At 47.2% G+C, this 12,956-nt stretch overlaps 1 protein-coding gene across 1 annotated transcript; it reads left to right on the top strand.

Moving 5' to 3' along the window:
• Positions 1-8,515: 8,515 nt before the first annotated feature.
• On the top strand, positions 8,516-10,142 carry LOC105047072 (oxygen-evolving enhancer protein 1, chloroplastic). The gene is made up of 2 exons (XM_010925864.4): positions 8,516-8,873; positions 9,243-10,142. The coding sequence occupies exons 1-2, from the start codon at positions 8,628-8,630 to the stop codon at positions 9,999-10,001; spliced, it is 1,005 nt and encodes a 334-aa protein (XP_010924166.1). The 5' UTR covers positions 8,516-8,627; the 3' UTR covers positions 10,002-10,142.
• The last annotated feature ends 2,814 nt before the right edge of the window (positions 10,143-12,956 follow it).

A 12,956-nucleotide genomic window follows, 5' to 3' on the forward strand; every position in this document is an offset into this window, starting at 1 on the left:
ACATCGATGGAGCTTCCAATGCTCAGGGGAGCGGGGCCAGTTTCCTACTCACCAACTCGGAGGGGGTGGTTACTGAGCACGCCCTCCGATTCGACTTCAAGGCCTCCAACAATCAGGCCAAGTATGAGGCGCTCGTCGCAGGTTTGAAATTAGCATTGGAGCTCGGGGTTGACCGACTCAAAGTCTTCTCCGACTCCCAACTGGTCGTTGGCAGATCAAAGGCGAGTTCGAAGCACGAGATCCGACTCTGGTCAAATATCGCCAAAAATTGAAAGATCTCGTGGCACCCTTCGAATACTTCGAGATCTTCCACATCCCCAGAACGGAAAATGCTCGGGCCGACGCGCTCTCCAGGCTCGCGACGTCCGACTACTGCGCCTTGGGCCAGACGTTCGTGGAAAGTCTTGAACGGTCGAGCATCGACGAGGTCGGGGAAGTACTGCAATTAGTGGCAGAGCCGAGCTGGATGGATCCGATCGCTCAGTACCTGACCGACGGATCTACCCCCGAAGACCCTACGGAGGCCAAACGACTCCGGTGGGCGGCCTCCCAGTATGTAATGATCGATGGCTGACTGTATAAAAGGTCATTCTCTCTTCTCTTACTGAAGCGCCTGGGGCCGACCGACGCGGACTATGCCCTCAGAGAAGTATATGAAGGAATCTGTGGCAATCACTTGGGGGGCAAGTCCTTGGCCTACAAAGTCCTGCGACAGGGCTACTATTGGCCCACTATAAAGAAGGACGCTGCTGAATTGGTTCGGAGGTGCAAGCCATGCCAGAAGTATGCCAACATACAACACCGACCCGCCGGCCAGCTTGCTCCGGTCATCGCCCCGTGGCCCTTTGCCCAATGGAGAATCGACATACTCGGACCTTTTCCCCGGCGTCCGGACAACGAAAATTCATCGTTGTCACGATCGACTATTTCACTAAATGGGTGGAAGCCGAACCCTTAGCACAAATCACTGAGCGGAAGATGGAAGACTTCGTACAGAAGTCCATCATCTTTCGGTTCGGACTGCCGAACACCATCGTTACCGATAATGGGCGACAATTCGACAACCAGACTTCAGAGACTTCTGTGCGAGGTTTCACATCACACACCGACTAACCTCGATCGGGCATCCACAGTCCAATGGCGAGGTCGAGGTGACCAACCGGACCATATTACACGGGCTCAAAACCCGACTGAATGAAGCTAAGGGCCTCTGGGTCGAAGAGCTGAACTCCGTCCTATGGGCATACCGGACGACACCCCGTATCCCGACCGGAGAATCACCTTTCAGCTTGGCCTATAGAACAGAAGCCATGATCCCGCTGGAAATCGGATTGCCATCGACTAGGGTCGAGCAATATCGTGAGTCGGACAACTCCGAGTGTCGGAGGGCCGACTTGGACCTCTTACCCGAGCTCCGACGCGAGGCACAACTTCGTATGGCTTTTTACCGACAAAAGGTGGCCCGATATCACAATGCCAGGGTAAAGCCAAAGCTCTTTCGACCTGGAGATCTGGTCTTGAGGAAAGCGGAAGTCTCAAAACTCTTGGATCAGGGAAAACTGTCCCCGAACTGGGAGGGGCCCTACAAGGTAGCCGATGCCTACAGGCCGAGAGCTTACCGACTGGAAACCTTGGAAGGAAAAATCATCCCCCGAACCTGGAACGCCGACAATCTGAGATTGTACCATCAATGAAATCTGTACTTCCCCCCATTTGGAATACAAACTCAGTTTAAACTTCGGAGCCTGGAGTTTCGGCCCTTCGACTGTGGTTCGGTGCTCACCAAGGAATGCAAGCCCCCGACGTCCCAACACGGACTTAACGCTCTACTGCGGGTCGTCGGACTGACCGCCGACGGTGTGTCGAACGCGCTTGCGAAAATGGGAGTTACACTCCTACAACTTTTGGCTAGAACGTTTGGGCAGAACGATCGGTCGACTCGCCGACCCCGCTCCGACCGGGAAAGGCAAAAGCGCCAACGCAACCAACGCTGCGTTCGCGACTTACCGACCGGGTCGAAGCCGGTCGAAGGGTATTCGGCTTACCACCATTTATCACACGGTGCTACACAAGCGCCCGACCAAAGTCTGGGTGAGGGGAACTCGACTTACCATCGTCTTCCCGACCAGACGCATGGACTGTGCGCGACAATATAACAGACGCAGTCTGATCGATCACATCGGACGACATTCGGGTCGCCGTGATGCGCACGAAGGTCGGTCGACTTTCTTCTCCACGAATGACCTTCGACTCCGCCAGTGCGGCCGACTCAGCACGCTCGTGCCTTAAAGTTGGTCGACCCCCGATTGAAGCCAGGACGACATGCGTTCGACTCTGGCATTCGGTTTGCGGCCTAACGACGGTTGTTCGGTCTAGATCCTGAGACGGGCGATCAATGGTCGGGGTTCGTCTTGCTTACCTCACACTGAACCACTGACTATCTCAACTAGCGACTCGGGATGACGATTGGGTGTCCTAATGCGGCACGCCAAGGCTGCTTGGCGCTAGAGGAAGTCCGCGATTACAAACACATCCCAGCAGGCAAGAAAAGGAAGTCGAAAGAGAAACTAGAAAGCTCTTAAGTTCATTCGGTTACAAAATCGGACCGAAGCCCGGTTACAAGTGTGCTAAGAAAAACAAAAACGATAAAAGCTGATGAGGCCACGATCATCCCTCGGAGTCAATCTCTTCGACTGACGGAAGCTCGGGGATGACCGATGTATCCACCGCGATCGGCATTGGGTCGACGGCCGAAGTAGGATCGTCGGTCGGAACTGGACTGGCGGTCGGCGCCGGATCATGGGTCGGGGCCTGGCCAGAAGCCAGGGCCGTCTCTCCTTCGGCAATCTGCTCCGGGATGACCTCTCCCGCCACGACGACGCCTCCCGACGATGGGTCGGCCATCTCTTCCGTGGCTTGATCCTCGACCCCCGGTGGGATGATGCCGCTGAGGTCCAGCTCCGGGTACAGGGCTTGGACTGCATCCCGACCATCCTCGTACCCCACCCGGTATGATGCGAAGCCGGACTCCAGTAGCTCCTCTCGGTACCGGTCGAAGCCACGAAAGTCGTCCACCGCCCGACTCGCCGACTCCTTCGCCGACCTTGCCTCCGCTTCCGCCCGATCAAGGGAGTCCTTCGCCGACTCCGCCTCTGCCTTCGCTATGTCGGCGTCGGTCTGGGCAATCGACAGGTCCTCCTCAGCCTTGGCGAGATTCCCCAGGCTGACCTGGAGCTGCTCGCGTTCAGCCTCGAGCTCGACGGTGATGCCATCCCGCTCGCGCCGCAGACGATGCGCAGTCCGACCCTTGTGCTTGGCTTCTTTTCGGGCCGACTTAAGCTCGGACCCGAGACGAGAGACCTCGTCCACCAACTTCGCCTCCCGGTCGGTCGACTGCTTCAAGTGTTCGACCAACATCGCCCGGTCGGCTTCGGCGACCGCTGCCCTGTCCTTCCAAGCCGCCCGGACGTTTTTGAACCTCCGGTACCCGGCTTCAAGTTCGGACATGGTATAGATCAGCTGCGGACGCGGACACTAAGTCAGGAAAATGAAGTAATGAAAATGCTAAGGAAAAGGGAGGCGAAGTAGAACTTACCCCGACCATGGTCGGGTAGAACGAAGATAGCATCTCGATCACTTGCCGAGACCTCAGCACCTCCACGTCGGCTGGGAGGAGAATCCCCTGGCACAGCCTCCTGGCCAGGTTGTGGTCGGCCAGCGCTGACGCTCCTTCGGGGAGCTGAGCGCCAGGCGGCGCGATGCGACTCCCCGACCTTGTGTCGTCAGCGGGGTCCATCGGGGCTTTCTCCCGATCGGCTACCCCAGCCAGTGGATCCGGTAAAGAGGGGATGCTCGAGTTTGACGCAACACCCCCCGTTGCAGTTGCAGACACCGTCGGATAGCGTTCGGGTTCCCGAACGGCGTCCGACGCCACTCCCATCGGCGAAGCCACCGACGTTCCTTCAGCCGCTTCCTCCGTCGGCCGCTCCTCCGGTTGCACCGTCGGAGCCAAGAGTGCGATCACCGGCTCCGACTGATCGGTCGCCGACGCCGCGACGGTCGGCGCCGCTGCGGAGGGTTTCTTCGACGGTCGTGAAGGTCCGACCCCCGACGTCGGCCTCTTCCTCGCCGCATATTGTCGGATCTCAGCGTCGGTCGGCCTCATCCTCGACGGTGTCCCTGCGATACTGATAGAAGGATTAATATATGCACGGGAACGAATGCCAAATAAAAAGACAACCGATGGATCGGGCGATACCTAGACGAGGGATCAAGCTCAGGCCAGCGTCATAGAGGGCTTGTTCGGTAACAAGCTCCCTCTGCTTCGGGACCGACATGTCCTTGAGTCGGTGGAAGTCCTCCCAGTCATCCGCCTCCACCCAGCTGTTCTCGTTCGCCTCGGTTCGGGGTGCGCCCCAATGAGAAGGGAAGCCCCAGGGAGAAGAAGAGGAAACAAAGAAAAACTGGTTCTTCCATCCGTGAATGGACGATGGAAGGCCAGTGATGAAGGAAAGACCCTTCCGGGGGTTGAAGAGCCACCACCCTCGGGCCTTAGGGTGGGGTCGGAGGACAAAAAATGCCTGGAAGAGAGAGATGAGAGGGTTGGTCGGCAGAAGCTGACACAACAAGGCGAAGCTGATTATTAGCCGAACGGAGTTCGGCGCCAGTTGCGCCGGACAAAGTCCGTAATAATCAAACAGATTTCGGACGAACTCTGGAATCGAAAGCCGAAGACCAACCCGGAGGTCCTCGACGTACAGCGCCACGTGGCCCACCGGTGGGTTGTTAACCCGACCACCGACCCCTGGGGCGGAAAGTTGGAACTGCTCCGGGATATGATACTGATCCCGAAGCCGATCAACATTCGACCCCGAAAGTGAGGAAATCTCAACTTTCGGAGTCGACCGAGGGTCATCGGTCGGGTTTCTCGACCGAGCCCCCTGAGATGAGTTTCCAACCATAGCACCAGAACCAAGAGAAAGGCGAGACCAAAGAAGAAGGAGAAGGAAGAAAGGAGGTTTAAAGGAAAGCTAAGGCAAAACAGGAAGAAGCACGAACCCCGGGTGGACCCTTGTGGGAGCGGAAGAGAAGGTAGCTGCTGGCGAGAATGGAAGAATCGCTTGGACAGAGTCTCCACAGCAAATCGTCAGGAATGAAGCTTCAAGCACGAGTGGCCCTATATATATAGGGCCATTCAACGGCCGAGATGACACCGCACTGACCGAGATTTCTATGATGGGCGACACGTGACGGCATCCGGGCCCTCTTTCGGCCCGGCGGTTCGGCGCACCCATCCCGGGAAGGCCACGCCACCTTCATTAATGCGAAGGACGCCGGCCCGATAACCCCTGACACGTGGCGGAAGGGCCGCGATTCAGAATTAAATTGCCCATGGTGATTCGCGTTCCCGATGGGACGCCTGACAGCGCCCCGCGCTCCCAGAACCGGCGCTGGGCGGCGGTTTACGTTCCCCAAAAGGCGCCGGACACCCGATCGCCTGACATCGAATCGTCTGGTACCCGATCGCCTGACATCGAATCGTCCGGCACCCGATCGCCTGACACCGAATCGTCCGGCATCCGATCGCCTGACATCGAATCGTCCGGCAACCGATTGCCCGGCACCAGATTGTTTGACGTCCCATCATCAGACAACGGGACACCCGACGTCTACCTGCCCGAACCACCCGTCGGTGAAGTCGGCAAACCTGGTCCGGGACGCAGCGAGGAGTCCACTCTTTTCGCCCAACGTCCCGCCTGCGTGGAGACGCGGGCTAATGCGACATCAGGCTCAGGAGTGGGGGGGCAACTGTTGGGATATACCGACCGACCGAGAGTATGTCGGTCGGGCGGACCCTTTCCGTCCTCCCGACCGACCACACCGAGGGGGGTCCGGTGTCCGACCCCCGCGACATGCCCGACTGACCGACAGAGGGGTCCGAATCTCCATCCGACGCCCCTCAACTGGCCACCGACCTAAGGTCGGTCGACTTCTCCAATCGCCGTACTACTGTCAGAGACTGTCAGTCCTGACAACAGCATGCGGCACTGCCGCCTAAGGGTGTTATCCCACCTAAGACGTGGGTCAACCCTAGCGAGTTGACAGCCCCACGACGATGCGACACCTTCACGACGACTCGACAGTCTACAGTGAATTGACAATTCTTCAATTGTCCGTGCCATTAATGACGGTGCCATACCACGCTCCACTATATATATCGGGGAAGGCAACAGTGCGAGGGGTCCTTTTTCAAAAACTCTCAGGCTTGCTTCTCTCTCTCTCGATTGAGCTCTCTGTCTTCATTTCACTGTTGCCCAGTCTTCTCTCTGACTTGATCGTCGGAGGATCCCGTCGGAGCCACCTTCGGTCAGCGTGAATTTTTTTTTTGCAGGCGTTTGTTCCCGACGACCAACGACGAGGGATTGGCCGCAACAGAAGTCAAGATTTGTTGTTTGCATTAATGGTTTATAGAGAAGCGGCTTCAAAGAATACTTCTTGAGAAACAATTATTTGATTCCAGTAATGCCCTCTGCTTTTATTTTGTGATCAACTTCTTATGTCCTCCAGGCCAATTATAACTTGCTTAGGACTGGTTATAAATGCAGCTGAGAAACCCATCCACGATATGTGAGGCTCAACAGCTTTTAAGGAGTAGAGCAGTCAATTATTTAAGGTCTTTTCTTTGACAAAGTCAGAGCCTATACGATAAGTAGATCGGTTGCTAGTGTGAAAGTAGTAAAGGTAAAAGATCTCTTTGATCATCCATGTACTTATATATATTTTACACCCTGATGATTTTTGACTTTATATTAGATATAAGATTTATTATATATATATATATATATATATATATATATATATATATATATATATATATATATATATATATATATATATTATATGTGGATTGTTTTGATTGTTGAAAATATGATATCTGATATTTTAAAATTGAATAAGAAATATAATATGAAATTATTGAATGATTTATTGATTGTGTAAAAAGATTTGGACTAGCCATTATGTGGATTATCGATCATAGGTTGAATCCAGAATCGCGATACCTTGGATTGCTCCAAATTATGCCATCCTAGTTTGCCACCGTGGGCTGAAGTACGGATATTTCAAGTTTATCACAGCGGATCGAAATGTGGATATTTTGATTTTTTATCGTGAATTGAAGTGCAGATATTATGGTTTGCCACCATGAATCAAAGTATGAGGTATGGTTTGCCGGTCATAGACTGAAGCATAACTATGATTATCCAAACTGAAAAGCAACCATTGATTTAGAACATGTTAATGAAACATGAATTGTGAGTCATATGAATCCACTAGTAATGTTTATGATGGATTTATGATAATACATGATTGGTAATATAGTTTTATATATGTAATTACTAAGTTGTATTATATGCCTGATACAAGATTTTATGACTTATGATTTTTCTTTGATTTTGCTCACTTATTATTTTGAACTACATATTATATCCGTATAATTATGATGGGATTCTTACTGGACTGTAATGCTCATATCTCTAATTTTTTCTTTCCTTCCAGAGTTCAAGATATGTAGCATTGGATGAGTTTGATTGTAGAGTTTGAGCGATGTAGCTATTTTTATAGGCTTTGTACGATCTTTAAGACTTACTAGGAGTTCATATGGTCATGTCGTATGGTCGACCCAAATGATGGACCCAGGGTGTAATATTTTGAATATTATGTTGATTTTGATTTTTATAACGAAAAAAAAAAAACATGACACTGCCCACATATCAACTAACCCTTTAATGTTTTTCTATTAGACTATAGGTAGCTTAAAATAAGTTCCATGTAAGACACTTGTATCCTTCATAATTTGATTGACGAAAGATAACTCTGTGACATGTTGATTGCCACATATATGCTTTGCATTCTGCGCTTCTAACTATATTAGCATTACATATCAAGATATAAAAGCCTATCATTCTTCCTCCACAAGATTGTGAGAATTCTTCATGATGTAAAAAATCTCGTAAGTCATCCTTCCATCCAGTAATGTGACAATGCTCACAGTTCATCAAGCACATTCAATACCATAGTCCCAGTAGTAACAGTGTTATTGTTTGATGAGAGAAAGTTACTATTGCAGTAGATAAATAACTGAAATCCATTACTATCCTCATACATAGCCGCCTGAAAGATCTTATGGATCTAATATCTGTGTTTGTGTAGCAGAGAATCCTAAAAGCAGGTTTAACAACGATTTTAAGTTTTCTTTGGTGGTACGGAATCAACCACGATTGTGGGTGCCGTCAGGCGTCAATTGGGCTCGAGTTGACGGAGGTTGTTTTTACTCGACACGGCAAGTGTCCATTGGTTGGCTTCCGTGATCCTGCGACTAGAGTGGCCCACTTGGGCCACATCCTATAAGCACCACACACGAACAATGACAAGCATACTGGACTGCCACGTGTGAAGGTAGAGAACGGGCACCATAGCTCCAGGGCACCAATGAGAGAGAATCCCTTATCCGATCCTCTTATCCACCGCCCAAATAAGACGTCCCCTCCCCCACAAAAAGGGATTCGGATAGATTGCTCGGAGAAAGGGAGAGAGGGAGGGAGAGCGAAGCGAAGGAGAAGAGAAGGATGGCAGCGTCGCTCCAAGCCGCGGCTACGTTGATGCAACCGGCTAAGGTCGGCGCTACGGGCCGGACCCTCGCCGGGCAGCAACTGAGAACCTCTTCTCACCTCTCCAAGGCCTTCGGCTTCGAGCCGGCTGGAGCCCGGCTCACCTGCTCGCTCCAGTCGGATCTCCGAGACCTGGCTCATAAATGCGCCGACGCCACCAAGCTCGCCGGTTTCGCCCTCGCCACCTCGGCCCTCGTCGTTGCGGTAGAAACGCTATCGACACTTCGTTTTTACATACAATCCCTCCCCGAACTTTAGATGTTACAAATAAAATTTCCCACAAGTTAGAGCTAGACCCTTGGGAATTCTTCATAGGCCACTAATTAACAACCAAGAAGTATTCAATTCACCAAAAGATCTGCTCTCATGATGGTTATAGAAGTAGAAAGTAGAAACCTCTGTATATGCTTTCTTCTTGTAGCTCCTACTTAGGAGGATCAGAATTTTGAACCTTATTATTATTATTATTATTTGTTCTAGATATATATTTTATATCTATGTATAAAGATAAAGTTTCTTTCTCCTAGTTTTGTTTCGTCTCCAATCGCTTGTCACGGTGGCCACATGAAACAGGGAGCGAACGCAGAGGGAGTGCCCAAGAGGCTGACGTACGATGAGATCCAGAGCAAGACATACATGGAAGTGAAGGGCACGGGCACCGCCAACCAGTGCCCGACCATCGAGGGCGGCGTCGACTCATTCGCCTTCAAGCCCGGCAAGTACCAGATGAAGAAGCTCTGCCTCGAGCCCACCTCCTTCACCGTCAAAGCCGAGGGCGTCAGCAAGAACGCCCCCCCTGAATTCCAGAAAACCAAGCTCATGACTCGCCTCACCTACACTCTCGACGAGATCGAGGGCCCCTTCGAGGTCTCTCCCAACGGCTCGGTCACCTTCGAGGAGAAGGATGGCATCGACTACGCCGCGGTCACCGTCCAGCTCCCGGGTGGCGAGAGAGTGCCATTCCTGTTTACCATCAAGCAGCTCGTGGCCTCGGGCAAGCCGGAGAGCTTCGGAGGGCAGTTCTTGGTGCCCAGCTACCGGGGCTCGTCGTTCCTCGACCCCAAGGGGAGGGGAGGTTCTACTGGTTATGACAATGCCGTGGCTTTGCCGGCCGGAGGGAGAGGAGATGAGGAGGAGCTCACCAAGGAGAACATAAAGAACACGTCGTCGTCGACCGGGTCGATCACGTTGAGCGTGACCAAGAGCAAGCCAGAGTCGGGGGAGGTGATCGGAGTGTTTGAGAGCGTTCAGCCTTCTGATACCGATTTGGGGGCTAAGACTCCCAAGGAAGTGAAGATCCAGGGTATCTGGTATGCCCAGCTTGAATCGTAGAACCCTTTCTGCTGTCATTAAAGTCGATTAATTGTATCCTTCTCGTGGGCTTTTTCGGCTTTTATTTTCTTCTGCTTTTTGTTGAAACTGGATATGTGTATTGTAATAATTTGTCTCATGGCTATAATCATGTTTCACTAACGGTGGTCATCTTCTATGTTCCTTGAAACCCAGTTGCCGCTTTCAACTGAAAAAGTAGTGATAAAATAGCTGCCAACATGGAGATGGATATGGAAATTCACAAGGAACTTCCTCCTCTCTTCTCTGAAATCCAATGCCATCTAGTTTGGAGGTCCTTTGTCTATTATCACATACTGGTAAAAATGGAAGACCAGAAAAAGAATAGCCCAGATCGAGGAGGGTACTTGCCATTGAAGGTTGGAACCCACCATTGCAGGGTTCCAATCAGATATAAAGAAAATGGATAAAGGCAACCTTGCCATGAGGTTCAAACCAGCTACAAAGGTAGGAGTGTAAATAGATTGAATTGGATTGGATTATACTTAAATCTAATTTCAATCCGAAATATTTTGAACTTGAAAATTTGGATCCAAAATCAAACCAAATATTCTATTGGTCCAATTCAATCCAGTCTAAAAAGTTCGAATTGGATTGGACTGGATTTGTGAACTTTTGCATACATTAAACTGTAATTTAGATCCTAATTCAAAATCAAGTTATATGAATTCGATTGGATTTAGGATCTCACGATTATTGAAGTTCGTAGAAACTTACGATTCTACGATCCGATCCTACGATTCAATCCTGATTTCTAAGGATCCTTCATCGATCCTAGGCAAGATCCTAATTCTGATAACATTATATATTAGTACTACTACTAGCAATTTCATGTTATACTACCTTTCTATGTCAAGAATATTATTAGTAGTATGTTTATTTACTATATAAAATAACCTAATTGAACTGTAATGATATATATTTGTTATGCATTATATATGTTCCTTTCTTCTACCCCTTCCCATGATAACTATTTGTGGCTACTAGCTTGACATCAAAGAGGAGTTCGATTCAATAGTTTTTGTTACTTTTATTATTAGTTTTTTATTTAATTATTATTATTTTGTTATTCTTAATTATTACTATATTGTTAAATTAAATGCATAATTATTTATTAAAAACTTTATAAATATTATTGTTATATTTTATACTATATGTAGTTTATAGTATATTTATTCTATTGTATATTTTTAAAAAAATTATTATATATTGATAAATGATACTTTTTCTATTTTCATATCATATTAATAAAATAAAATTATATATATTATCCTGAAAAGCATTAGCGCACGTGTAAACTAGGTGCTCTGGTAATGGATGATTACCATATGTATATTCAGATGCATGGTGGACATTGGTACTCCAGTGTATTTCTCTCTCTGATTCAAAATAAATATGTTTTCATACCTTTTCTTTAAAATGAAATGACGTGCTGTTTTTTCCATTCATTACCTTTGAGGATCAGTCGTGTTCCAAAAATCCAAATGCTGAGTCAATTGATATTTATAATAATTTGAAATGAAAGAAAAAAAAGGTTTTTAATTTTAAAAATCCTTCTTCTTTTTCATTCAAGTATTTAATCTCACCAAAAAAAATATATTGTATATATTAAATTATATTATAAATATTATTATATAAGTATTATATTACAATATTAAATTATTATATATATACATATACATATGTTAAATTATATATATTATTATATTAGTACTATTTTGTAGTATTAATTTATTTTATATATATGTGTGTGTATGTAAAATCCAAAAGTCCAAACTAGAAGAATGGATTGGATTTGGTTTAGACCAATAGTTTGGACTTTAGATTAGATTTGAATTTTATAACATTAAATCTAAATCTAAGTTTAAAGTCTAAAATTTTTAAAAATTAACTACAAATCTAAAATCAAAGTCCAAAAATTCGATTCAATCCTCTAGTTCAGTTTGGATCGATTTGAATTTTAGATTTTCTTCAATCCACTTACACCCCTAACAAAGGGTTCTATTGGAAAGGATTGAAAAGGACGTTGGTTTCCAGATAGCCTTTGATAAGCTTGATAAACAAAAAATCCCAACTGATCATGAACCCTTTCCATATCCACCTTCACCGCCATAAATGATTGGTCTTGGGAACTCGACCAAGTAATTAAAGGCAAATTTCTTAAGCCAGCAAGGTATTGTTCGTATGATCTTGAATGAGGCTCCTTGCTTCGGAGGGATAAGATCTAACAAAATAGTTCGAGTCCATTAATGTCTTGGGAGAGGATGGAGGGGGTTTTGTAGGGTTATTGGTAGGGATGGCAATTGGATCGGATCAGATCTGATCGATATGGGTTGGAACAAAAATTCAGATATGAATCCCATTGTTTATTAAACAGATCAAAAATTCAGATATGAACTCGACTATTTAATTTATTAAATAGATAATCCAATCCAACTCGTTTAATCTATTTATTAAACAGATCGAGTTAGATTAAATAGATTAAATAAGTTAGATTAAATGGATCAGAAACAGGTTAAGCAGATTTTAAATAGATTAAATAGATCTTAAATAGGTTAAATAAGTTAAATAAGTTATATGATTCAACCTGATCTGAATATTAAACCGGTTAAACGGATAAGATAACTGAAATCCAAATCTGATCCAAATATTAAGCAGGTTAAAAGGATCAATCTGTTTATAACCAAAATTTATTTAGCTTAAATCCAAACCTGTTTATGATAGATCGAACATAAGTCAGATTGATAGGTCGAGTCATATTTTCTCGGCCTTAGTTATTTGGCTACTATGATAAAGCACATCTTTAGCAATATTCTTCTTCTCCATAGTTGGCCATTGTACCTCAGAGATTGCCGGCTCCACATTGTTCACCACCTCAGTGGTTGAGGGATGGAGACCGGGCAAACTAGAAGTCACCATTCTTGGGGCTTGAAACTG

This window comes from Elaeis guineensis, chromosome 6, assembly GCF_000442705.2.
Source record: "Elaeis guineensis isolate ETL-2024a chromosome 6, EG11, whole genome shotgun sequence".
NCBI classification, from domain to species: domain Eukaryota; kingdom Viridiplantae; phylum Streptophyta; class Magnoliopsida; order Arecales; family Arecaceae; genus Elaeis; species Elaeis guineensis.

Excerpts from the sequence above, each read along its gene's own strand:
- LOC105047072 (XM_010925864.4), top strand. The coding sequence starts at position 8,628 with ATGGCAGCGTCGCTCCAAGCCGCGGCTACGTTGATGCAACCGGCTAAG. Across the intron at positions 8,874-9,242 it reads CCTCGGCCCTCGTCGTTGCG|GGAGCGAACGCAGAGGGAGT; the intron begins GTAGAAACGCTA and ends CACATGAAACAG.